The sequence below is a fragment of the Neovison vison genome, chromosome X (genome assembly GCF_020171115.1).
Source record: "Neovison vison isolate M4711 chromosome X, ASM_NN_V1, whole genome shotgun sequence".
Lineage (NCBI taxonomy): Eukaryota > Metazoa > Chordata > Mammalia > Carnivora > Mustelidae > Neogale > Neogale vison.
The window spans coordinates 44068604-44094478 of NC_058105.1; the positions used below are offsets into that span (position 1 = coordinate 44068604).

The 25875-nt window shown below is 45.3% G+C and overlaps 1 protein-coding gene across 1 annotated transcript; it reads left to right on the top strand.

Moving 5' to 3' along the window:
• Positions 1 to 3051: 3051 nt before the first annotated feature.
• On the top strand, positions 3052 to 25154 carry LOC122896790 (glycine receptor subunit alpha-4). Its single transcript, XM_044234851.1, has 9 exons — positions 3052 to 3122; positions 8552 to 8682; positions 8965 to 9032; positions 9673 to 9896; positions 10035 to 10117; positions 11651 to 11791; positions 14857 to 15071; positions 18669 to 18818; positions 24864 to 25154. Exons 1-9 carry the CDS (start codon positions 3052 to 3054, stop codon positions 25152 to 25154), a joined length of 1374 nt encoding a protein of 457 aa, XP_044090786.1.
• Positions 25155 to 25875: the final 721 nt, after the last annotated feature.

The window sequence follows — 25875 nt, forward strand, 5'->3', positions numbered from 1 at the left end:
TGGTTTTCAGAACCCTAGGAAAGCCATACCCCTTCATCATGCCAGCCACACATTTGGTCATCCCTGCAGCCTCTCCTAAGAAAGGATCTTTCCCCCAGCAAGCTGACCCTGTTATGCTTTCACCACTCAGGGATCCCATGGGGCACACAAGAAGAAAAAGTGAGGCAATGCACCAGTCCCCAGGGGCCCAAGATTTTCATTAGCCAAGAATTTCAGATGACTGAGTATGAGGCCACAGGCCTAAGGGGCAAGGGAATAAAAGCAGCTTCCTCCTTTCTCTTTATTACCATTATCTCATGCTAGCCCTCTCTCTGAGTGTCAAACTCATCATTCTAGCTTGACAAAGATGCAGAGGCACTGGGCTTGGGAAAGCATCTCTGAGTGCCCAGGATGCATCTTATAAGAAACATACACTAATTACCTATAATGTGCCATGCTCTAGGCTGGGACCCAGAAAGTTGGTGGATAATATGTCTCTGCCCTCAGGGAGCTCATGATATGGCAGCAGAGAGAGGTAAGTAAGCAGGTAGCTAAATGTGATGGGTGCTGTGAAGGGGGAAGACCAGGGTCTTCACACACTGGAGGGTCTCTTAACCCAGACTTGAGTGCGAGTGAGGGTACTTCAAGAAGTCTTTCTTGAGAAAGTGAAAATAAAGCTTAGTTTACAGGAATGGGTAAGAGTGGCAGAAAAAGTATTTTGGTAGAGGGAACGTGTGAAACTACCCAGAAGCTGGAGAGAAAGGTGACTCTAGACACATCAGTGGGACAAGCAGAGTGACCAGATCATGCAGCACCTTGAACTTCAGCTTGAGAACAAGAGGGAACCACTGAGGCAGGGGAAATGACATGATGAGGTTTGGTACAAGGTGTGAATTATGCAGAGGAGACAAGTGCCTCCCCACACCCCCAACCTGCCCTTAGTTTCCTAATTAGGAGCTTTGCCAGGAAATGTTCTATAAGGCTTACTTCTGGCCTTCAGCCTGTGAGTGGGCATTGTGATGCTTACCAGAAACAAGGATGGAGGGTGAACAGGCAAAGGGGCTGCTAAAAATGCTAAAAATTTTCCTAAAAATTTTTAGGAAAATTAGTACTTTGGGGTTCTTGTACTTACTGGCCATATAAACGTTAGTTGAGGCTTGTAATGTCTTTAGTCCCAATTCCAAAAGTACAAAGCCCCCCATCAACTTTTCACTGTGTATTGTTTAAAATGATCTTTCTCTGTCATTTGTGATTTAAAAATCCTTCCTCTTAAATAATGCAGCCCAAAGGAGAGGCAGTGCAAGTTGTTACCTTGTCATCATTACTCCCTCCAACAACCCAATTGGCCCCCCTAGATCTTGAAACCCCCCCAAAACCCCATCTGGTGATACTGAGGGGGTGGGGCTGCCATCAGCTCTAGAACTGACCCCATAAAGAGGCACTTTCCCTTCCCCTGTACACACTCAGAACTCAGCAGAGCTGATGTGACGGTTTCTGTCAAAGAAGAAATGAAACCCCTTGGCTTCTCAGTGTTGAAATTTAGAAGAGAGTGAGAGAATAGAGATAACAGGGAGGTTGAGAGAGAAACCAGAGATGGAGAGAAAGTGAGGGCCAAAGAAGAGGGGGAGACAGACTCTGAAGGTGAGACCCAGAGAAGAAACAAGGAGGGATGTGGACATGGAGAGAGGAGAGATGGATAAAAGCATCAGGGAGACGGGGGAAGAGAGTGGAGGAAAAGAGAGAGGGAGAGGCACTGGGGGGAGTCCCAGAGCAGCTGAGCTGCTACATGGGCAAGACTGGGGAAGGGTCTACCAAGAGACATGTGGCTGCTAAAGCACCCGGGTACTATTAGCAAATAGGCAGAGGCCAGGGAGGAGAGGGAGAGAGACTCACCCTCCAGGCCTCTCTCAACCATCCAGGGATAGATGACCAGGTCATTGCTCTTGGCCCCCTCAACTCCTCTGAAGCTTACAAAGCTTGCTGTGTGCCAGGCCTGATGTGACCCTGCCTGGGACACCTATCCCTTCCCATAGCCAAGCTGGGCTAGGGGAAGGGTATCAGGGAAAGGAGGTCTCCAAGAACTATGGAGGGCTGTCCACGCTGACCAGAGACAACATAAAGGAGGAAAGCAGGAAGGGAAAAGGATGGGCAACTACAAGGATGAAGGAGATAGAGCAGGTAGAAAGACAGATGGACAGACTGACAGACAGGCAGACCCCCATAAGAAGAAGATTCCAAAGTTCCTCTGTATCATCCATGCCCTGTGCCTCCATCCAGAGGGTTGAGGAAAAGCCGCCCCTGTCCTCCGCCTCCTTCTGGCCTCCTCTCAAACCTGAAGCTGTCAGACTGAGAAAACCTAGCGACTCCACCTAAATCCTCTCAGGTCTTTTTCCCCCTTATAAAAATCATTAGGACTTTAGGAAAAAAATGTTCCAGCTTAGCTCCAGGCTAAAAGGGATGCTGCTGCTGGGGAGCTGGGAGCAGCGCAGCCTGCATGCTCTCCTCCAGCTGGAGAGTTAGAAGATGGACAGGACACCTCCAGCCCTCTCCCAGGAGCAAAGGCAGCCCAAGCTCCTCCCTGCACACGGACCCGACCTGCTCTGAACCCCACTCCACTGCCGGCGACTGTGCCTTTAAATTGCTGCTTTCGGAGGGTGCATACAGGGGGAGGTGAGAGGGAGGGAAACATCTTCCTCCCATTCTCCTTCCTTCCTCCCCTCCAAGACTCTCCAGGGTTTGGAGATTGCGGCCCAAAGAGAATCTCCTTCAGCTCCCTGGCAGACGGGGTAAGGGCCTCCGGAACCCCAGGCGAGTCAGAGCAGGAGCCGGTAGGGTTATCTGTGTCAGGATCATTTCCAGGGGAATAGTTCTGGCCCCTGACTGGTAACGGCAGGGCAGAGAGAAGAGAGCAGAAGAGGAGAGAGAGCACACAACTCCTAGCCCAACGGGCTCCTTGTGAGCAGACCAAGTTGGAGGAAGGCTCTATCTGTACTTTCTGCAGCATTCCTCCTGCTGGGATATCCCTCTCACCTTGGCAGCCAGGCTGACAAAGGGCTCCAGGGTCCCTGCAGAATGACAACTCTTGTTCCTGCAACCCTCTCCTTACTTCTCCTCTGGATCCTGCCAGGGCAGGTCCTCCTCAGGTGAGCTGAGTCGGGGTGAGAAGGAGGTGCATGCAAACACTGGCCGGGGGCAGCAGGGGCATCTGGCACAGTTTCCTCTAAGTTTACAAAAAGCCCACAATCCAGAGGGCTCCAGAGAAGGACACACCCTCCCCTAACCAGGACCCAGGAGCCTTTCACGAGGAATGCCAAAGCCCCAGAGCTGGTGGGAAGCCTTCTGCATGGGTGAGAGCTTCCTGGGCCTGGGTAGGGGCAAGATAGCTGAGCCCCAGAACAGAGGCCATCTGTCTTGCCTTCCTTGCCTATCTTCCTACCATCATGGCCACACACTGCTCAGATTCCTAAAAATGACACCAACATCTCTCAGCTGTCCACCAAAGAGGCTTCAGGTAGCAAGGGTTTGCCTTAAACCATATCAGGAGGAAGCTGGGCTGAGCAAACCTTGGCCCTCTGCTGCTGTCACCCAGCCAGTGCACACATGGCTGCTTCCTGTCCCGAAGGGCACTCAGTGCAGTCATTTCCTGGGTTTTTGATAGCAAGACACGCTTTGGACTCCCTGTAAATGTTCCCCTCCTTGTCCCCATTTTCTCATGAGACCAGGAGCCAGTCAAGATGGACCAGGTGAGTTGAGTAAGAAAGATGACTGTGGCTTAGGCTGACCTGGTCCTAAGAAGAGTGGAGGGGCCGAGTACCACTGCAACAGACCTCTTCCTCCTCTTACTTCAAGGAGCACATTGAGACAGCTTGATTCTGAGGCACCTCCTGCCTCACTGCTTGCAGACACATTGGCTGGGAGGAAGGCAGGGATCCAATATGTGTGGGGTGGCAAACTTCCTAAAAGCAAAAAGTAGCTCAAAGTAGAATGGCAGCTCAGCTGGAGTTGGTAGGAGGATGAAGGCAGAGGGGGAATGCAGGGGGCGCTCATTGGCCCTCCTGGAGGGGAGACTGCCTCAAGGCCCAAGCTTTGGTGGCTGCATTCCCACTTGAGCAAATACAGCAAGGCAGGACCTTAGGAAGTCTTGAGTTCGAATCCTTCATTGTGCATATGGAAACCGATTCTCAGAGATGCGGAGTGACCTGTCCAAGGTCACTCAAGCACCCAGTAGCAGAATCAGTGTTCTCCCCTACCCCACCCCAAGGCCTGAGCCACATTTTTCAGCTCCAGAGCCTCCTATGTCCTGACAGTACTGGGGACTTTCCAGGAATGAAAGGGAGGAAAAAGTGGCTGCACAGGGACTCTGCTTTCAGGCCCATAGACAAGGCAGCCCCAGAAAAGAATTCTGTGACAGAAATTGGGGCCCAAGACAGCTGAGCCCACAGCCTGTCACAGCGTCCTGGGGCTGGGACTACCGGGAGAGGTGACCTTAGCATGGGGCTGAAGAGGGTGGCAAGGGTCTGGCTGCTCTATGTACAGGGCCATGTGGCCTCCCAGCAGGCAGGTGGCAGGCAGCCAGAAGCAGCACCTGGCCAGCAAGGACACCCTGTGGTGAAGCCACAGACTTCTGCTTCTCTAGCACCACTGCCACCCCTCCTTGGATTTTCAGAGCCTGCTTAAGCCACCTGCTCTGCCAGCCCCAATTTGGGCCACAGTGGCCTCTGTTCCCAGTGTAAGGGCTTCCTCCTGTTCAGAGGATTCAAGAAGGAAGAATTCTAGGAGGTCAGGATGTGTCTTCCACTGAACTTCTCCCACTCTGGTTCCTTGGCAGCCTACCCTGGCATTGTAGTAGATGGACTTAGTTCTGAAGTCAAAAGCTCTGGGTTAGAATCTTGGCTTTACCATTTACTAGCCATATGATCACAAATAAGTCACTTTACTTGCTGATCCTCAGTCTCTTCATCTATATAAGGGGAAAAATAATAACCTTCATCTGGGAGGACCAATGTGAGAACTAAACGAGATAAGGTAAGTAAAGTGCATAGCATGGTGCCTTGGTTATTCTTATTATTTAATGGCTCACAGTGCATATGATCTATATGACCTCAGATGGTACATAGATGTAAACATGTAAACAGGGGCCGTTGGCTCAAAGAGAGCTGGACCCAGAAGGACAGCAGTCACCCTCCCTCCCTGCCCCAGAGTGTGGCTACACTAGTGGCAGTGGGGGAGCTAGCTCTGGTGGCTAGCACAATGGTGGTGGCAGGATGGAGCAGGAGGACCAGGCCCAGTGAGGATTTCAGCCTGAGCTCAGCCCTGAGCCCCAACCTGCCCTTCAAGGCTGAGGTTCTAGTCCTTAGTCTAGCTGTTGGCTGGTAAGCAGATAAGCAAGCATGTGGAAGGGGTGTTGCTGCTCTTAGAAAGAAACTTGTCAGGGGAGAAGGGGCCGGCCTCGAGGTTAGGACAAAGCACACTGGTCCCTTACTCAAAATCAAGTTGTTAGGGGGAAAAGATGGAAATTGACCTTCTCGGTGTAGTCATCCTACTTGGAAGTTCTTCTCATGCTCCTATAGCCCTGCATTCTCACCTATTTTGTTGTCAAAGTGAGTTTACAATCCTGCTGCTGCCCCAACCATAAACTGAGGTCCAGCTCAAAACATAGTTTCCTCTAGTGCAGCCACTCTGGAAAACAGTATGGAGGTTCCTCAAAAAGTTGAAAATAGAGCTACTCTACAATCCAGCAATTGCACTACTGTGAATTTACCCCAAAGATACAAACGTAGTGATTTGAAGGGGCACGTGCAGCCCAATGTTTATAGCAGCAATGTCCACAATAGCCAAACTATGGAAAGAGCCTAGATGTCCACTGACAGATGAATGGGTAAAGAAGAAGTATACACACACACACACACACACACACACACACATATACATACAATGGAATATTATGCAACCATCAAAATGAAATCTTGCCATTTGCAACGATGTGGATAGAACTAGAGGGTATTATGCTAAGTGAAATAAGTTAATCAGAGAAATACAATTATATGATCTCACTGATATATGGAATTTGAGAAACAAGGCAGAGGATCATAGGGGAAGACAGGAAGTAACAAAACAAGACAAAACCAGAGAGGGAGGCAAACCAGAAGAGAATCTTTTTTTAAATTAACATATAATGTATTATTTGCTTCAGGGGTACATGTCTGTGAATCATCAGTCTTACACAATTCACAGCACTCACCACAGCACATACCCTCCCCAATGTCCATAACCCAACCACCCTATCCCTCCACCCCACACCCTCCAGCAACCCTCAGTTTGTTTCCTGAGATTAAGGTTTCCTGAGATTAAGAATCTCCTATGGTTTATCTCCCTCCCTGGTCCCACCTTGTGTCATTTTTCTCCCTCCCTACCCTCCACAACCCTCTGCCCTGCCTCTCAAATTCCTCATATCAGAGAGATCATATGTCTTTCATGGAGAGATCATAATTGTCTTTCTCTGATTAACTTATTTCACTTAGCATAATACCCTCTAGTTCCATCCACATCATTGCAAATGGCAAGATTTTGGGGGTTTTTTAATGGCTGCATAGTATTCCATTGTCTGTGTATTTGTGTGTGTGTGTGTGTGTGTGTGTGTGTGGTGTACACACAATAAAGATGTGGTATATATACCACATATTCTTTATCCATTCATCTGTTGATGGACATCTAGGCTCTTTCCATAGTTTGGCTATTGTGGACATTGCTGCTATAAACATTGGGGTGCATGTGCCCCTTTGGATCACTACATTTGTATCTTTAGGGTGAACCCAGTAGTGCAATTGCTGGGTCATAAGGTAGCTCTATTTTCAACTTTTTGAAGAACCTCCATGCTGTTTTCCAGAGTGGTTGCACCAGCTTGCATTCCTACCAACAGTGTAGGAGGATTCCCCTTTCTCTGCATCCTTGCCAGCATCTGTCACTTCCTGACTTGTTAATTTTAGCCATTCTGACTGGTGTGAGGTGGTATCTCACTGTGGTTTTGATTTGTATTTTTCTGATGCTGAGTAATGTTGAGCACTTTTTCATGTGTCTGTTGGCCATTTGGATGTCTTTTTTGCAGAAAAGTCTGTTCATGTCTTCAGAAGAGACTCTTTTTTTTTTTCAATTTATTTATTTTCAGAAAAACAGTATTCATTATTTTTTCACCACACCCAGTGCTCCATGCAAGCCGTGCCCTCTATAATACCCATCACCTGGTACCCCAACCTCCCACCCCCCCGCCACTTCAAACTATGGACTCTGAAAAACAATCAGAAGAGACTTAATCTCAGGAAACAAACTGAGTGTTGCTGAAGTGGAGGGGAGTGGGAGGGATGGGATGGCTAGGTGAAGGACATTGGGGAAGGTATGTGCTATGGTAAGTGCTGTGAATTGTGTAAGACTGATGAATCACAGACCCGTACCCCTGAAACAAATAATACATTATGTGTTAATATAGCCCACTTCAAGTTCATTTTTATGAATGGTACAAAAATAAAATATAGTTTACTGCTGGAGCAAACACTGGAAGCCAAAACTCCCTCTCTAGAAGCTGGGTCCCCATCTCCTGAGCAGTTCAGCATGAAGGCCAAGCAATGGAAACCAACTCTCAGAAATATATATTGCCCTTGAGTCCTTACCATCCTTGGTTAAATCACAACATTGCTACAGCCACATTATTTGCAGGGAATTGTAATTCTTCTTTGAGTGCTTTTAAGGCACGTTTAGAAAGAGAATACTGGATGAGGCCTCAGCCCCTTGGGTTTGAGCCCTGATCCTGTCATTCACCAGCCTTGAGACTTTGACTAGGTCACTCCTCTTTTGGTTTGTTTGTTTATTAGATTCCACATATAAATGAGATCACACAATATTTGTCTGTCTTTGTGTGACTTACTGTACACAGTATAATGCTTTCTAGGTCCATGTTGTTGCAAATGGCAGGATTTCCTTCTTTTCATGGCTGAATAGTATTCCATTGTGTGTATGTATGTGTGTATGTATGTATGTATATGTTATATCACATTTTCTTTATCCATTTATCCATCAAAGTACACTGGAATTGTTTCCTTATCTTGGCTATTGTAAATAATGCTGTGATAAGCATGGGGGTGCATATATCTTTTTGAATTAGTGTTTTAATTTTCCTTGGATATATTCCCAGAAGTGGGATTGCTGGATTATATGGTAGTTCTAGTTTTAGTTTTTTGAGGAAACTCCATACTATTTTCTAGAGTGGCTGTTCCAATTTATAATCCCACAAGTCACTTTTCTCATCTGTCTTTGCGCTCATCACACTGAGAATTGTGACGATAAAAAAGATCTCATATATGTGAAAGCACATTTTTAGGACTAACTACTGGTCTGCAGTGTTGGCTTATGGCTGTTTCTGTTTTCCTTGTTTTGAAAATGGGTGCCCAGAGACCCATCTTCTCCTATCTTCCTGCCTGATGGGGAGACCAGCCAGAGGTATGTGGGGACGGGAAGGAAAAGGGTCTGTGATAAATGGAGAATATAAGTGGCTTCAGACTTCTTTATGTTACCTGTCCAGAGTGGCCTTGGCAAAAGAGGAAGTCAAATCTGGGACCAAGGGACATCAGCCCATGTCCCCCTCTGATTTTCTGGACAAGCTTATGGGGCGAACATCTGGATATGATGCTAGAATTCGACCCAATTTTAAAGGTAAGGAGCATTCATCCTACAAAAACCCTTCCTTCCGCCACCCCTTTTGGGAACATACTGCCATCCCAGCCACTATTGCCTACCCCAAGGACAGGAAGCTGGAAGTACTGAGCTAACTGATTCAATTCAGAAGGAGCTTCCCCTCCCTATTGCTTATGGGTCTATGCAACTGGCACTGCCTTCTAGCAGTGCCCTGGCCTCAAGCTCAGGGAGGGAGTCCTGGAAACTGTTCTTGGCCTCCTGGAATGCCATGCCAATATGGCTGTGTTTTGCCACCCCTAGGCCCACCTGTGAACGTGACTTGCAACATCTTCATCAACAGTTTTGGCTCTGTCACTGAGACTACTATGGTAAGGAGTATCTCTGTTCCCTGCTTCCATTCTAGCGTGAATGAGAGAAGCCCACTAGATATCGAGACTTTCCTCCCTCTGCTGTCCTCTCCCTGTTTTGTGGTCATGGCTAAAGCCATGGGATGTCTGAAGTTGGTCACTGGGAGATATCTTTCCCCAGACTGGGGTTTCAGTGGCCAAAGGCAAACTAGCCTAAGGAACAGATGGTCAATCATGGGAGGTAGCTTGGTACAGAGCACAGACTTTGGAATCAGACAGACCTGTGTTCAAATCTTGACTCTACCATCTAATAGCTATGTGACAGGTTATTTAAATATATCATTGTTTCTGTTTCCTCATCTATAAAGTAGGGATCATAACAGCACCCTCCTCACAGTGTTGGCATGAGATTTAAGTGAGATAATACATATAAAGTAAGCACACTTAGAACACCCACCTCATAGTAAGTGGTTAATAAATGTTTTTCCCTTCCCATCTTTGCTGTATCAGCCCAAAGCAGGCTCCTTCTTTGGTGCAAAATGCCCACTGCCCCTGAGATGTACTCCCAGCATTTCCTCCTCATGGCTCTCCTGCCCATGTAGGCTTGCTGGGCCCCTGGAATAGCACTGCCTCTGATGGGCCCATCTGTGCACCCTCTCAGGACTATCGGGTGAATGTCTTCTTGCGGCAGCAGTGGAATGACCCGCGCCTAGCCTACCAAGAATATCCTGATGACTCTTTGGACCTTGATCCCTCTATGCTGGATTCTATCTGGAAGCCAGACCTATTCTTTGCCAATGAGAAAGGGGCCAGCTTCCATGAGGTGACCACAGACAATAAGTTACTACGCATCTTCAAGAATGGGAATGTGCTCTACAGCATCAGGTACACCTGGTGTACAGCCAGGAGAGTTTGGGTCAAGGGGAGAAAGCCAAATGGAGGATGAGGGGTGGGAAGAGCGTCCCCTGTGCTGTGCCAGGCCCCAGAAAGTTGACATCACTTCTTTTCTACTGTCCCCGGCAGGCTGACCCTCATTTTATCTTGCCCAATGGACCTCAAGAACTTCCCCATGGACATCCAGACATGCACCATGCAGCTGGAGAGCTGTAAGTGTCTCTAGAGAGTCTCAGAGCAAGGGCTGGAATACCAGGTAGTTAACCCCATTCCATGATATTCCAAATGAGAAAAGGGCAACCCAGAGTAGGGACTTACTCACACATGGTCAGTTGTTAGCAAGGATGAGACTAGGAGCCAGGACTCACTAACACCCAACCCAGGGTGTTTTTTCATCCTCATACCATTTACTGGTTTGGTTATTCCACAGTATTGGAGAATGGGACGGCACCAGCTTTACATTCAAATGTGCCTGTGTTGGTTATGGGGGGTGAGCATTTGAAGGACACCTCTCTGCCCAAAGATATTCCTCTCACAGTACCTGCGGTAATTCTACTTTTACTCCCCCTGAGTTAAGACATTCAAGATAACTATAAAAATGCCAGAGTTGGCAGAGGGGGTACTCTTGAACCCTGATTCTGCATGAACATAGATAACTTCTGTAGAGAATTTGGAGAAGATGGTTCTAAGTATAGCACAGCATCCAGGGTGGCAAGGTCAGCCAAGGGCTACTCTGTGACAGGGAAGCCAGCTTATAGGGGCTGCTCTAAATGCAGAACAGTCAACGGACAACAAGGCTGGACCATCAGCTATGTGCACTCCTTTGCCATCTCCTGGGCAAGGTGAGACTCTGAGATCAATACACACCAGCTTAATCCTCAGAGAAGAAGTTTTGTCAGGCTGTTTCCAGCATATAATAACAATGATGGGTAGAATGTATCCTATGTGGCTAGCTCTTTAGAGTTCATAAACCACTTTCATATCCAGGTTCTTATTGCCCCCTCACAACAATCCTGAAAAGTAGGTGGAGCATTTTAGAGGAAAGGAAATGACTTACCCAAAGTCACATAGCTACTTTGAGTCAAGGCCTTACATTGCACATCTGTGAGCCTCAGTGTTTCTTCTCCCATTTCTACTTGACATGTGTGAATATGGTCACATATATGGTAGGAGTTTCACAAACTGCTAGGTATCTGTGTGCAACTTGTCATGTTCAGATGTTAACTCTCAATCTGCCCCAGTTCAGGGCCCTGGCTAGGAGTCTGTGGTGTGCACATTGTCCCATGCATGACTGACAGGGTATAAATAGCTCTTTCCTCTCTGGGATGAGGAGGCAGAAGCCCCAGCTCTGAGGCTGGCTCAGCTCAAGACATGTGGCCAGTACACATGCTTACTCCCGTTAGTTTGAGATATGGCAGGAGGTTCTCAGCTGTGTTCCTTGACATCATTCCAACGCTTTTGACCTGCTTTCTAGGTCTGCCAGAAAAATTTCTCTCTGCGCCTCTCTAAAGCTTGAGAACTAGATAGAAGAGGAGTCTGGAATCTTTCTGATTTACCTAGTGAGGATGTGCCTATGAGACAATTGACCAAGTACCCCCTTCAGAAAGGTTTCCCTTTCCAAGATGAACACGAAGCTCCAAAAACCCAGGCCTTACCTCCTCATCTGCTCTTTCCTGCTAGTTCTCTTTCCCTACCCCCACCCAGCACCAAATTCTGCAGCCCTCTGCCATCTCTGTCACTTTTAGTTGGCTACACCATGAATGACCTCGTGTTTGAGTGGCTGGAAGATGCTCCTGCTGTCCAAGTGGCTGAGGGGCTGACTCTGCCCCAGTTTATCTTGCGAGATGAGAAGGATCTAGGCTACTGTACCAAGCACTACAACACAGGTAAAAACCGGGATCTTTACTTAGTGTGAGCCACAGAAGGGCCTCCAGATGGGAGGGAAGGGGGCAAGGCAGCCAGCTTCTACTGAAAGTCCAATCTGTGCCAGATGCGCTAAGTGTTTCATATGCCTTATCTCATTATGGTAGGAATTATCAGTCCCATTTTAAATAAACTGTTCAAGTTACGCACCTAGAAAATGGCTGGCTTAGACTTCAAATCCAGATCTAACTCTAAAGCCCTTTTGTCCCTACCACATGCTGCAGAGGAGATGGGCCTATGCCAGTGAGTGGCAGGAGTGTCTCACCCGTCCTGGGGCCAACTTTGTGTGGAAGGTGGGGAATCTACATCTGGGAGAAGCCAATGGCTGTGCTGAACCAGAAAGCAATAGACTTTAGGACACTGGAAGGCTTACCATCCACACCTCATACCACAGCCACCATTGCCCAAATCTTGAACTGGCTTGTTTTCCCAGGTGTGAAATGTGGGCCAGTTGTGGAGAAAAGTTGCTTTTCCAGCCTGAGCATCTGCTCCCCACAGCTTCCCTAAGGGTTACTTTTTCCTCAGTTCCCCTGGCAATTTGGATACAAAGTGCTATGATCCTGAGATAGAGGCCAGAAGCTAAAGGGGAGATATCATGGATACCTCCTTGGTGTGCTGACATGCTTTGGGTGCCACCCCTTTAATATGTGTGTTTGTATATGTAGGATGTGCAACATATGGAGAGGAACAGGCCATTGAATTTAGAAAATGCTGTTGGGAGTGGAAATTAATAGAACCTTTACTGGGGAGAAAACTGGCAATTTGTATATAGGTCAATGGTTTTCAAACTCTGGTATACATTATATTTCTGTGGGGAGCCTGTAAAAATGTTGATTCCTGGGTTCTGCCTCTCAGAAATTCTGATTATGTGCACTTGGAGTGATGCCCAGAAATCTGCATTTGAACAAGCACCCTGAGAATTCTGTTGCTGATGGTCCAGGGGGCATACTTTGAGAAACTGTAAAAGCTATTTTTTTCCCTTACATGTTGATCCAGGAATCCCACCCCTTGGGATTTATTAAAAGGAAATATTCCAAAATATCACTGGGTCAGTGCTTATACTAGCAAAAACTTGGCACTCTTCTAAATAGGACCAATAGGACAGAGGTTAAATAAATTACACAGTGCATCTGCTTGGTAGAATATTATCCAGATGTTAAAAAGGATGACTGCAAGTTGCTTATATCAACATGGAAAGTACAAGTGGAAAAGGTTAAGATTCAAAGTTGTATGCACAGAATCATTATATTGTGGTATAAGAAACAAACCAAAAGCATGTGTTTAAAAACCCTGGGAGGAAATAGCACTAAATGTTTCTAATGTAGAGTGATACAATGGACAAAACTAAGATCTTTGGAGTCAGAGGTGAGATTGAATAATGGCCCCACTATCTACTAGTTGGGTATCCTTGAGAAACATAACTTAATCTCTTTGAGCCTCAGTATCCTTATATGTAAAATGGGAAATAATAATTTTACCGGGCGCCTGGGTGGTTCAGTGGGTTAAAGCCTCTGCCTTTGGCTTAGATCATGACCCCAGGGTCCTGGGATGGAGCCCGATATCGGGCTCTCTGCTCGGTAGGGAGCCTGCTTTCTCCTCTCCCTCTCTCTCTGCCTGCCTTTCTGCCTACTTGTGATCTCCGTCTAATTAATTAATTAATTAATTAATTTTACCTGCCTCAAATAGTTGCCATGCGATTTAAATGAGATAAGCTATATAAAGTCAGGGCACTTAGTAGGGGCTTGATAAATATGAGCTTATAAATATTATTATTTTTCTCTACTTCTCACTTTTTTCCTGTACTAAACAAGTAATAATTTTGTAATTAAAAATAAAACCACCTCTCTCAAAAATGATAGCTAGCTACCTAGATACATAGAAGACAGACAGACAGATAGATAGATAGATAGATAGATGAAATGAAGGAAGGAAGGAAGGAAAGAAAGAAAGAAAGAAAAAATATGGACACCTAGCAAAGCTATGTCATAACAAGAAGCCTGGGGTGAGGTGGACTCAGGAACAGTATATCACAGCATCACAGCATCACACAGTATGTCAAAGCCATAAACCAATCATTGATTAAATTACTAGCTTTGAGGACTCAGGTTTGTTAAGAGCAAGTCTAGTCCAAAATAAAATAGCAACATACACATCCTCTGCTTTTTGCTTTGGTTATCCTAAACCTCTACGGTGCAGAGAAGCTCTAAGCTACGTTTTCTTAGCCTGAGGGCATGGGAAGCTGGGAAAAATAAAGATGGCTGGCAGAGTAGGAAGAGGACTGGTACATGTGCTTTGGACCAATGCACTTTTTATTGGTGGGATAGAATGCTGTCGCCTGATGTTCTCTGGGCACCCGCTGTCCACTATCCAGAGTTGGTCTCCGTTGGACACTATTTCCAGATATTTCCTATCCAGCTCTTATCGCTTGCTTGAGACACAGGCAGTGTTTATTTCAGTGAATCCTTGTTGCTAGAGAGCTTCTGGTGTACGAGCAAGCTCAAGCAAGGCTGCTGAGGTTTGGGTGGAGTCTACACTCATTGCTTTGTTAATAATGATGATAGTACCAAATACCTATATGCTCAACACCCCAGATACATCATTTAATTCCCACAATGATGGAATTAATATTGTTGTTACTCTGTTTTACAGACAAGGAAACTGAAGCTCAAACAGCTTGGGTGTTTTGCCTGAGGTCACACAGTTAGTCAGTGGAAGATTCGGTATTCAAACCCAGGCAGTCTGGCTTTGGAGCCCTTCTGTTCTTAATCCTCTTGCTGTGTGGTCAGGTGGAAGGCCCTCTGCTGGAAATTAGTGCTTAGAGCAAAAGGACAAGCCTGATGGCTGCTCTGAGAAATTCCTCAGAGCACACATCTGGTTCTCCCTGGGGCCATATTGAAGAGCTCATTTATTTGCCCACTTGAGGTGCACAGAGGCTGGCCCATATATATAGAGATGTCCTAGTCCTGCCCCTTAGGCTCAGCTCTAGACTGGGGACCTGAGGCCTGATACCTCACCTCTTTCTTTGCAGGAAAATTCACCTGCATCGAGGTAAAGTTTCACCTGGAGAGGCAGATGGGCTACTATCTGATTCAGATGTACATCCCCAGCCTACTCATCGTCATCCTGTCCTGGGTCTCCTTCTGGATCAACATGGATGCTGCCCCTGCCCGTGTGGGCCTAGGCATCACCACTGTGCTCACCATGACAACTCAGAGCTCTGGCTCCCGGGCCTCTTTGCCTAAGGTGAAGAGAAATGCAAGGGAATTTGCTTACCATAGAGCTCCCCATTTCCCCTTCATCTCCTGTTCTCTTCTGCTCTTTATTTGCCTTAGATTTAAGGTAGATGTCAGAATTTTCTCTTGCCCTACAACATACTGCTAATGATATTGCTAAAGATGTGGAAGCTGGGGTTGTGGGTGTTTTCTGGCTAAGGAATGAGTAGAGACAGTATCTGACTTATTCTGACTTTCATCAGGAAATACTAGCATGTCCAAAATCAAAGAACCATAGCAAGGATAAAGTCCCACTCCCTCGTGGCACAGATGAGGTGAATATAGCCCAGAGAGGTAGAATGACCTTTTCGAGGTCATGTTCCATAAGAAAAGGAAAATTTTATATATATGGATTTTAAACCAACATCAGTCTCTTACTATGTCAGAAGCTGGGCACTATTACAAAGACCTCAAGATACAATGTCATTCTTTTGGGTGAGGAAATTTTGAGGTAGTAAATGGCAGTTATAGTCAGTGGATTTTGAATGTCTGTGGCCTGGTGATGCTTTGACTACACGGAGAGATCTGTGCTTATGAGACTGGGCCCAGGTTCTCCCTGCCTTGTGTTTTCATGTAGGGAATTTAGAAGTCACCTCAATGTCCTTATAGTCAGCAAGGCTCTGAGAAATCAGGGAGTAAGCTGATTCATCCATTCAATAAATATTTATTGAGCATATACTATGCACCAGGCAATGTTCTAGGCCATGGAGAAATAATGGGAACCAATAGCAACATAGTTCCTTGTGGATCTTACTGTGAACCTATGCCCTCTCATTTTGACTTGATAGAAACCAGGCTCTGTGATATCCCATCTCCTAGTGCTTATTACTAAAAATATATTTACAGGGGACTTAAACAGGGGGTAATCAGGGCATCCAAGGTAAATTTACAAATTTGCCATGGGGGTGGTGTAGTGGTAAAGAGTAGGAGATTGGAGTCAGGCAGGCTTAGGTCCCAGCATCATCATTTACCAATGGCAATCTTAAGTAAATTCCTCATCCTCTCAGTCTTTTTACCTATGACATGGTAATATTATCTCTTCAATAGGGTTACTGCAAGAAATAAATAAGATAATGTATTAACATAGATAACAATGTTTGGCAACTAATAACTACTCAATAAGTGTTCAATAGTGTTATAATTGTTAGGTGTTTTGGTGAAAAGAATGGAGTAGTGGACCTAGGACAGCCGTTGATGTTCCCAATAATTTTTCAGTTGCTGGAAAACTTTTGAGGTAATACAAAGGCCTCTAGTGATAAATGATGACAAAGCTCAAATTAGGATCAGGTGTCTCAGAGGAAGTTGTCTGAAAGTATTTCCTATATATGTTGTTTCCTAAATGGAGAGGAGGATTGAAGAGACTCTGAAAGACAGATGGGGCTTAGGCAAGGACCAAAGGGCCAGGTGGGGTTGTGATGGTCGTGTTATGGTAGTAGCCTTGTAAGAAGACTAGAGGCAGAAAAGTAGTTCAGATCTTAGAAATGTGCCCTAGTTTACTGCAGCTGCCATGCAAGAAGATTCTTCTCTAACCCAGGGTGGTTGCAATTAGTGCCTTATTCTTGCCAAGAGAACTTCCTTTTCCAGTCCTCTCCTGTGAGCAAGCACAATCTGTCTGCTCCTAGGAATCACTTAGTTTCATCATTTGGGAAAAAAATGGACTTTGTTGGAGGATTGTTTGTTTGCAGTATTTGGTGCCTTCTCATCAGATTTTGATGACCTTTTTGTGGCCTCATTGGTCAATAAGCAAAATATGTAGGCACTCACCCCAAACTAAATAGACTCATTGGCCAGCCTACAAAGCAAGGGACTGAGTAAGTCAGGGAGCTTCTGCTCCCTTGAGTTTGTACATTAGATTTAGTGGGAGCTATAAAGAAGGAGATGGAACAAATTCAGGGGCTTCTGAAAGGCACAGCAATTTCACTTCCCATACAACTCCATTATTGACACACTCATTATTAATAAGATTTTATTTCTGTAGCTTAAGGTGTCTTCTGTAGCTTAAGGTGTCTTTTCTTTTGATGGTCCAAAGCCCTTTGTGGACCTTCTTTGTCATTACCTCATTATGGATTTTCATAGTACTTACTCGACATCCCTGGGAACAGAGTGAGACTGGGAGATGGTGAATGAAATAGGTTGCCCTCTTAATAGGTGGCAAAGTGTAAACACCAAGGATACTTAATCAGGGGTGCCTAGTAACCCACCACTATTATCTTAATGGAATTGCTTTAAAAGAGAGCAGGTTTTCTCAACTTTAGTACTACTGTCATTTTAGACCTTGTAATTGTTGAGTGTGGGGGGGGGGTCCTGTGCACTGTAGTATATTTAGCAGCATCCCTGCCCTTCACCCACGAGATGCCAGTAGTAACCCTTCCCAAAATTGAGCAATCAAAAATGTTTCTAAACATTGCCAAATTCCACTCAGGTGAGGAGGTGGGGGGAGGGCATTGCAGGTTAAGAACCACTAAGGTGGAAGGGTTATCCAGTGAGACCTGCTCCTTTCCTGTAGACTGTAGCAACCTCACTGCCCAATGTAGCTGGTGAAAGAGGTTGTCTGTCATCAAACCTACTCCTACTGGGGAGCCCTATGAGGTGGGCTCAGCAGCTTAAAACTATGTAGGGAGTCCATCTGGTTGAGGAGGTGAACTACATAAACCTAAATTCTATAACCCTTCCAGGCCCATCCAGCCGAAACCCCATTCTAGGAGAGGTAAGTGTTCAATCTTCAAGAGGGAAATGGGAGAGAAAAGTACTTAAAGGCTTCCAAGGCAGGTAGTGGGAGGAGAGCCCTAAGAACCAGATGGGTAGATGACAACGGTGCCTTGAAATTAGAGAAGTGTCCATAGCCAGGGATTGGGTGGCATTTCCTTGGGCCACTGAATTCAGTTATTCAGCAGGGACTCTCATAAAGATCAGCAGGAAAAATCACAGTCAAGAGAACAATGGGAGTGGAGGAAGGAAAGGAAGGAATTCCTAGTCTGATATTGAGACTGCAGCCTAGGTAAATGGCAATGCCACTAAATTGAAATCCCAGAACCCCCAAATCCTAGTGCCACTTCCTCACTGGGTAATCTTGGCTAAGACTTTTCCTCTTTAGGCTTCAATTGTCCTCACATGTTTCACATGGGAATAACAAACCCTGCCCAGTTTCCATCATAGCTGTGAGGACCCGAGGAAAAAACAAAAAGCAAAAGAATGCAGTGTTCATGTTCATTGTTATTTATTGAAAGAAGAGAAACAGAAGCAAAGAATGAAAAGAATAATAAGAAGCAGAAGCAGGAACAGAAGTACAAAAAGAAGAAAGAAAGAAAAAGAAGTACAGGGAGAAAAGGCAGATGGAAGTGAAGGGTGGAGAGTGCAGAGAGGTGAAGGATAATGGGTATCCCAATCTCTTTGATATGGGCCTTCAGGCAATGGGACATATCCTGGAAAGCTTCTTTGAACACCAGAAGAAATTCAGGATAACTGAATAACTGAAGAATAGCAGGCTGTTGGTATGGGCTGGTGAACCACTGGATAGGCAATGGAAGGGCTCCAAGAAGGTTGATTGCTCTGTTGGCGGATGTTACAGGTGTCCTATGTGAAGGCAATCGACATCTGGATGGCTGTGTGCCTGCTCTTCGTGTTCGCTGCACTACTGGAGTATGCTGCTGTCAATTTTGTATCTCGTCAGCATAGGGAATTCATACGACTCCGAAAAAGGCAGAGGCGCCAAAACATGGTAAATATAACTAGGAAGGGGTCCCCTTCCTTTCTCTTTTGTACTCCTTCCTCCCTATTCCTCCTCCCACAAACCAAGACTCCACATATGGCCACAAGGACTAAAAAAGCAATCAGGAACCCTGGATTCCAGTCCTAGATGGATCACAGATAAACTAAGTACTTTAACCTCTTTGATTCCTTTTTTTAATCTATCCAATGGGACAGTAATCCCTGTAGGGCAGTCTAATAAAGTGATTAAGAGCATGGACACATATGGGCCCTGGCTGGCTCAGTCAGAAGAGTATGTGACTCTTTATCTCAGGGTCATGAGTTTGAGGCCCATGTTGGGTGTAGAGATTACATAAAAATAAGTAAATAAACCTTAAAAAGAGAGAGAGCGTGGGCACAGTGCCTAGTACATAGTAAGCACTGAAAAAAAACGGTTAGCTCATATTAGAACCTTATCAAGTTAGTCAATATGAGATTATTTTGAGAATTAGTAATGGTTGCTCCTGGCTCTCCCCTCACCCAGGAGGAAGATACCCCATGTTGCCATACATTGACTGGTGCTTAAGAATTCAAGAGTCAAAAAAAAAAAAAAAAAGAATTCAAGAGTCAAGCACAGGGGCCTTTCTAGGAGAGCATTATATGAGGGTCCCTAGAGCTAAGCTGGAATCAAAAAACCACTACATGCCTGTTCTGGCTGTTGGATTTCTTTGCCCTGTTCTTCCCTGGGTGTATCAGAATTGGATGTATCAGAGTTGTTGGATGTGAGCTGTAGTTCTCCCTCACTCTTGTTTGTTAACCCCATTTCTTCTACAGTAGAATGATCACCTGGGGAAATAGAGAGCTTGATGCCCTGAAAAACAGGCAATTTGCCCCTCCCCATTACCCAGACAGTGGGTGTTATGTACATTGTCATGACAACAGGTGCCTGGGCCACACTATCCTAGAAGCAAGTGCCCAGTTATGAGCAAAGTCAAAAGCTTTTGCTGAGCTACATACTAGCCCCTTAATTATCAGACACAGGTCTGGTCTACCTTGAGCTGTGACTCCTTGTTTTCTGCCCAATCTGGAATCTCCCGAGCCAGAGGAGATGCACTATGACCTCTGGGGGGTAGAGAAAATGATGATCTGACCCCCCGGGCTCCAGCCTGTTGGGGCCACTCTAGCACTAAGATTTTTCTCTCTTCCTAACACCCACCTCCTCCTACCTCAGCTGCTCCTAGGGTGTCCCAACCATATGTCCACACTGAAAATATCTTTAAAACTACCTCTGGGAACTCATGTCCCTGGCTAAGATCCCTTTCTGCTGAGAGCAGGTCTCCTGTCTCATTTATTGGTTTGTTGGAATGTATCAATTCTTGCCTGGACTTTAGTCAGGTTCTGTGAAACACGCCCCCTAGTGGGTTGATCCACAACTGCATCACCTTGAGTAGGACTCCTTCAAGAGCCTTTTAAAGCCTTTCTTATCTCAGACTAAGGGTTAAAAATATATATATACAGAGTTGACAGAAGGGAAAGAAAAGAGAATGCTCCCTTTTCTAAGCTAACTCTTCACCCCCTCTTTAGCTGTGTTAAACCTGCATGCAGGTACCAAAATCTTGATAGGGGTTTTGACCTTGATGCCTTCTCAATGCCTACCTTGAAAAAGAAGAGCAGGCTGCCAACCAGTCTCCAGTGTCCCTTTGCCAGCTAAATTGCCTGTGTGGGTGTTCCAGCAACAGCAGCCTGCTGCGGTTACTGTAGAGCTACTCCAGGTTGACACTAGTCCCGCCCCCTCCTTGCACCTCTCCGACTCCCAGCTGCCTGCAGCTCATCTCCTCCTGGCCACATAAAAATAAGTTGATCTTGATATCATAATGGAGTCTGACATAACAAGTGCTCAATTATTACAAAGTTGTAATAGCGGCCTGGGCCCTGCTTAGACCCCCGGATCCTGGCAAAAAATGGGCTGGGCTTATTATTAATGTAAATACAACCTGAAAATCAAAACTTGTGCCATTAGCACATGTCCCTTTTCGAGTTTCTTTAAGCCATTTCCATCCCAGTGGAACTGGAGCAGGAATCCTGGAGGTCACTGAGCAACCTATAAAAGTTAAAGCAGAGTTCATCTATTTCTAGAACCTCTCGCTGGGCCCTGCCATTCTAGCTGAAAAAGCAAGTCTTTGGTCTGAGAAAAGCCCTCTTAGGAAAGGGGAGAGCATCCATATGATTTTCAGAAAGCCCTTAGCCAAGAGCAAGTTAGGAATATTTCAGGAGCCAGCCAGCTGTTCACCCAGCTCCAGGTTAAATCGTGTTCTTCTCTAATCTCTCCTCAACCATCCATCTCTACTGCTTGGTGGTTTCCTTCCATGTCATTGTCTTAAGTAGTTTAATTTCTTTTCCATATATTTCTGCTTTGTCTTCCCGGCTAGCCTATATGCTTCAGAGGGAGGGGATCTCGTTCAGGCCCTAGTACTGGGCTCTGACCACAGCAGCCACATTACCCACTCCACCAATCTTAGCAGGCTCATTGGAGAGGGTTCTCTTTCAAGCTGGGCAGAGAGGAAGCCTTGCCATTATCAACAGGATAAGAGAAATGGAAGAAATTTCAAAACACTGCCGAATTCTCTCAGGGGTTTGGTCCCAGAACCCTGCTTGCCACTCTCCATCCCCCAGCACCCCCATTCTTCACTCTTCTTTTCATTCATTTCAATATGTATCACTGAATAGCTATCACTCTTTCCCATCTCCACATCCTACTTCCCACACTGTACATTCATTCCTTCCCCAACTTGGTTTTGGACTATCTTTACTCTCTAGTTCCCCAGTCCCCCTCCCCTATAGATAGCTATAACAAAAAATATTCTATTCCAACATCCACGGAAACAGGTGAGGTGATCCAAGGCATCCACGGAAGCTACCAAGTTGCATTTAAGCCTCCATTGTCTCTTCCCAACACACACACACACATACACACACACACACACACACACACACACACACAGTCTTCAGAATTTGGCTTAAATAGATAATACTCATATCCAGGACCCCCACCCTTGGATTTCAGGCCACTTTGTCTTTGTTCCCCCAACTGCAAATGGCACAATATGTTAAAACCAAAAAGACCCAATGGCAGCTTACTCTAGTGATCACATTTTTTCTCCCATGTGAGACAGCTTGTTTTCAGCCTGGGAAATATTTCCAAATAATTCCCTTTAGATTTACTATGATTGGAGAAAAGGAAAAGTAATTAAATCTATAGAAACAGAAACAGCAGTTAGATTCAACTTTCTCTTTCAGAGCCTTCTGCAAACAAATATATTCCACACTCTTATCCTCTAGCTGAGGGGCTGAGGAGATCAGAATAAGCAATGGGGAACTGGGGGTGTGAGGGACCCTGAAATGGAAAACAAAAGAGGAAATGATTTTATTTACTCCCTAATTTTTTCTTAGAAAAAAATTTATTTATTTGACAGAGAGAAAACACAAGCAGGGGTATGGCAAAGGGAGAGTGAGAAGCAAGCTCCCCGTTGAGCAAGGAGTCCGATGTGACATGAGGCTCCATTCCAGGACCCTGGGATCATGACATGAGCCGAAGACAGACATTTAATTGACTGAGCTAGCCAGGCACCCCTACTCCATCATTAATTACTTGGAAGATATTTTGTTTACCTCTGGTTCTTCATTTCTAAAATGGATCCAGCACAAACTATGTAGGAAAAGTGTGAAAATGAACTAGGAAAAAAAAAAACAGGTGAGGTGATCCAAGGCATCTGGTGACAGATTACGGTAGTAATTTTGAGCAGAGAGCTAAGGCTGCCCCACTAGAACTCAGAGTCAAAGCACAGCCACAGTAGTGAATCGCCTCTGGCCTACATACATACAACTGTCTCCACAGAGACTGGCAAAATTAAAGATAGGGTAGCAAAGCTCTCTGGTTGGCTGACTTAGATTCGTTCCTATGCCAAAAGTGCCACTTTTTCTAGGGGCTGATGGACATCAAGCCATTGTACAGGGGTGGGACAAGGAGTGATCGTTTTTCCTGCTGAGCACTTTGTAACTGAGTAAGACTCTCTTCTGAGTAGACTCTTTAGTTTGAAACCCTGAAAGGATGCTGGCTTCATGTGAACAAAGCCATTCCCTGTCCTATATACTGAATCATGACGCTCAGCAGTCCATTCATTCATTCAACTGGTATCTACTGGGTGCCTTCTAGATGCCAGGCACTGTGCTGGGGACATGGCGGTGAACAAGACCAACACACTTTCCCAGGTTTGTCCTATGAGCCCACAGGAAGGAGAGAAAGAAATGGGGTCTGTTGCTGAATCTGTGGCCTGAGATTGCCTGTCCCTGATGCCCAATGACAGGCTCAACCTTCTGGTGATGTAATAATCAAGGGCTACTGGGACCCACCAACACCAATATCTCACATACAAAGTCACTTTTCAGTGTGTTACCATAGTTGCAGAGGTCCCATTATAAAGACCCTATGATGTTCTTCTAACTGCACAATGTGTGTAAAACCTACTTTATCCACATTTTATGTGTATCTATGGCATATCTATTCAATATACATGTATACCATTCTATTTTAGCACTGAATATCCTGAATCTCAGGAAGACCTCAGTCCTGGGCAAACCAAGAAGGTAGTTTGTATCATCCAACAAGGGGGTGTTTCACTTCAGGTGATTTCTTAGATAGCTGAAGTTTTTACTCCTATAAACATCAACACTTTAAAAAATTTTAACCATCTTTGAATGAACTATTTTTAGATTCTGGTATGTATTTATCTGTCTTATGTCTAATTTCCAAGCTGTGAACCATCAATTCTGATGGCAATGTGTGCTTTAGAAGTAGACAAAATTGGGCATGTCTGAGTTGTATATAAACTAAGAGTAAATAGGCTCTGAGTTGGGGGCTGAAGGGCTCTCATATGAAGAAAGCTCTCTATTGATCACTCAGGCACTCTGGTCCTTTTTTTCCTCTCTTTGTTTCTCTCTATATCTCCCTCTCCCTCTATTTCTATCTCTGTCTCTGTCTTCCTGTTCTTACTTCCTAGCTCTCCACATCCTAGTGGAGTTGTAGCCACTTAAGGTTGTCAGCTGAATATTGAGTAAATGAACTTTGTGTAGTCTGCTACATTTCTTTTTTTTTAAAAGATTATTTCTTTATTTATTTGACAGACAGAGATCCCAAGTAAGCAGAGAGGCAGGCAGAGAGAGAGGAAGGGAAGCAGGCTCCCTGCTGAGCAGAGAGCCCGATGTGGGGCTCGATCCCAGGACCGTGGGATCATGACCCGAGCTGAAGGCAGAGGCTTTAACACACTGAGCCACCCAGGTGCCCCTAGTCTGTTACATTTCTTAATGCTGATATAAAATTAACTTCCCCAGTGTGAATGTGTTCATCATAATGCATATATTTTACATAAAGGGAATGTGTATTGGGTAATAAATGTTACCCTAGATGTACTCATACCTTTGTCAAAATCTGCTGGTTTACAGAGAAGCACATAAATTTGCAACAGATTTATCAGCTTTACCCTAATTTGGATGACCCACTAGGTTACTTAAAACTTCTGTAATTTTCAGCCTTGAGTTGAGATAAACAATTTTTAAAAGATAGCCTATACAAGGAGAATTAATTCTGCAGCTTTTGAAAGTCATTAAAGTCAAGTTCACCAAGTCTAAATATCTTAGCTGTACATTCTAAAAGTTTTATTGTTCTGTTTATTCTGTTGACTACCAGAGAAAACTTTACATTGAGATATCCTTCTCACAGTGGGTTGGCACTTCACTGAGTTTTAGATGGCTGTAAATGATGTTATGCATTTTTAAAAAGGCAGCTCGGGGCTTATCTGCAAATAGAATCATAATATATGCCATATGCACCATGTATAGCTGCTTAGTATACATCCATCAAATGAATAGTTCTATGGCTATAAAAAAGCATGCAGTGGGTCTGTGTACCCAGCCACCAGTCTGCATAGCATAACCTATGAGATATATGTGTGTGGCCTGGTCTCCATTCTTAGATGAAGCTGTAACCTCAAATGCTGTCCTTTTCCCCATGTAATTTCAGGAGGAAGATATCATCCGAGAAAGTCGCTTCTATTTCCGTGGCTATGACCTGAGCCACTGCTTGCAGGCAAGGGATGGAGGTCCAGGGGAAAGTTCTGGTATTTATAACCCCCAACCTCCAGCCCCTTTTCTAAGGGAAGGAGAAACCACGCGGAAACTCTATGTGGACCAGGCCAAGAGGATTGACACCATCTCTCGAGCTGTCTTCCCCTTCACTTTCCTCATCTTCAACATCTTCTACTGGGTTGTCTATAAATTGCTACGGTCAGAAGATATTCACCAGGCACTGTGAATAGGGTGAGAGCTAGAGAGTCCGGCTTTTGACTTCCAGTTTCCTCCTGGGTGGGCTTCCCCCCTCCATTAGATTCCATCAGGGGCTTAGAAAATTCATTTCTGATCTCCCACTCAGAACCTCAGTGGCCAATCCCAAAGCTATGTGGGTCTACATTGCATGGTGCCAGTGGTGGCTGTACTTAGAAAGATGGCTTCTCTGTTCTAATCCAATTTTTCTCCATGTTATCCCATTTCTCATGAGAATAAGATTTGGCCATGTTCCTGGGACAAGGATGACTTTCTTCTCTTGCTGGAGACTCTCTGTTTTCCAGTTCTCCAGTGGAGAATATTTAGACCATTGCTACTATATTCTGGCATTTGTTATCTTAATCTGCACCATTCTTTGCCCTGCCATGCCCCCCACCCACCCAGAGCCTGGCTTTACTCTGCCCTCTATCCCTCCTACCACAGGCTCAAATAGGGAGGTTTTTCCCATCCACAAGTTCTGCCCTGTGTGACCCCGTCACTTTTCCTTGATTGTGGTAAGAAGGCAAGGTGACATGTTTCCCACCTCTCAGCAAGTTTGGAATAGCCATAAGCTTCACTGAGGTAGGGCATTGCTATATGACTGAACAGAGAAGTCTTCAGATCTCATAGGATGCTCAACACTGTCAGAATGGGGGCAGGAATCTTGGACTCTCAAAAAAGCTACCCTTCCAGATCCATCTGAACTTAGAGTC

What these genes read in the sequence shown, in the direction of transcription:
- LOC122896790 (XM_044234851.1), top strand. Translation starts at nt 3,052, where the DNA reads ATGACAACTCTTGTTCCTGCAACCCTCTCCTTACTTCTCCTCTGGATC. An exon ending in CCAGGGCAGGTCCTCCTCAG is followed by an intron (nt 3,123 to 8,551) that starts GTGAGCTGAGTC and finishes TTACCTGTCCAG; the next exon opens with AGTGGCCTTGGCAAAAGAGG. An exon ending in TACCAAGCACTACAACACAG is followed by an intron (nt 11,792 to 14,856) that starts GTAAAAACCGGG and finishes CTTTCTTTGCAG; the next exon opens with GAAAATTCACCTGCATCGAG.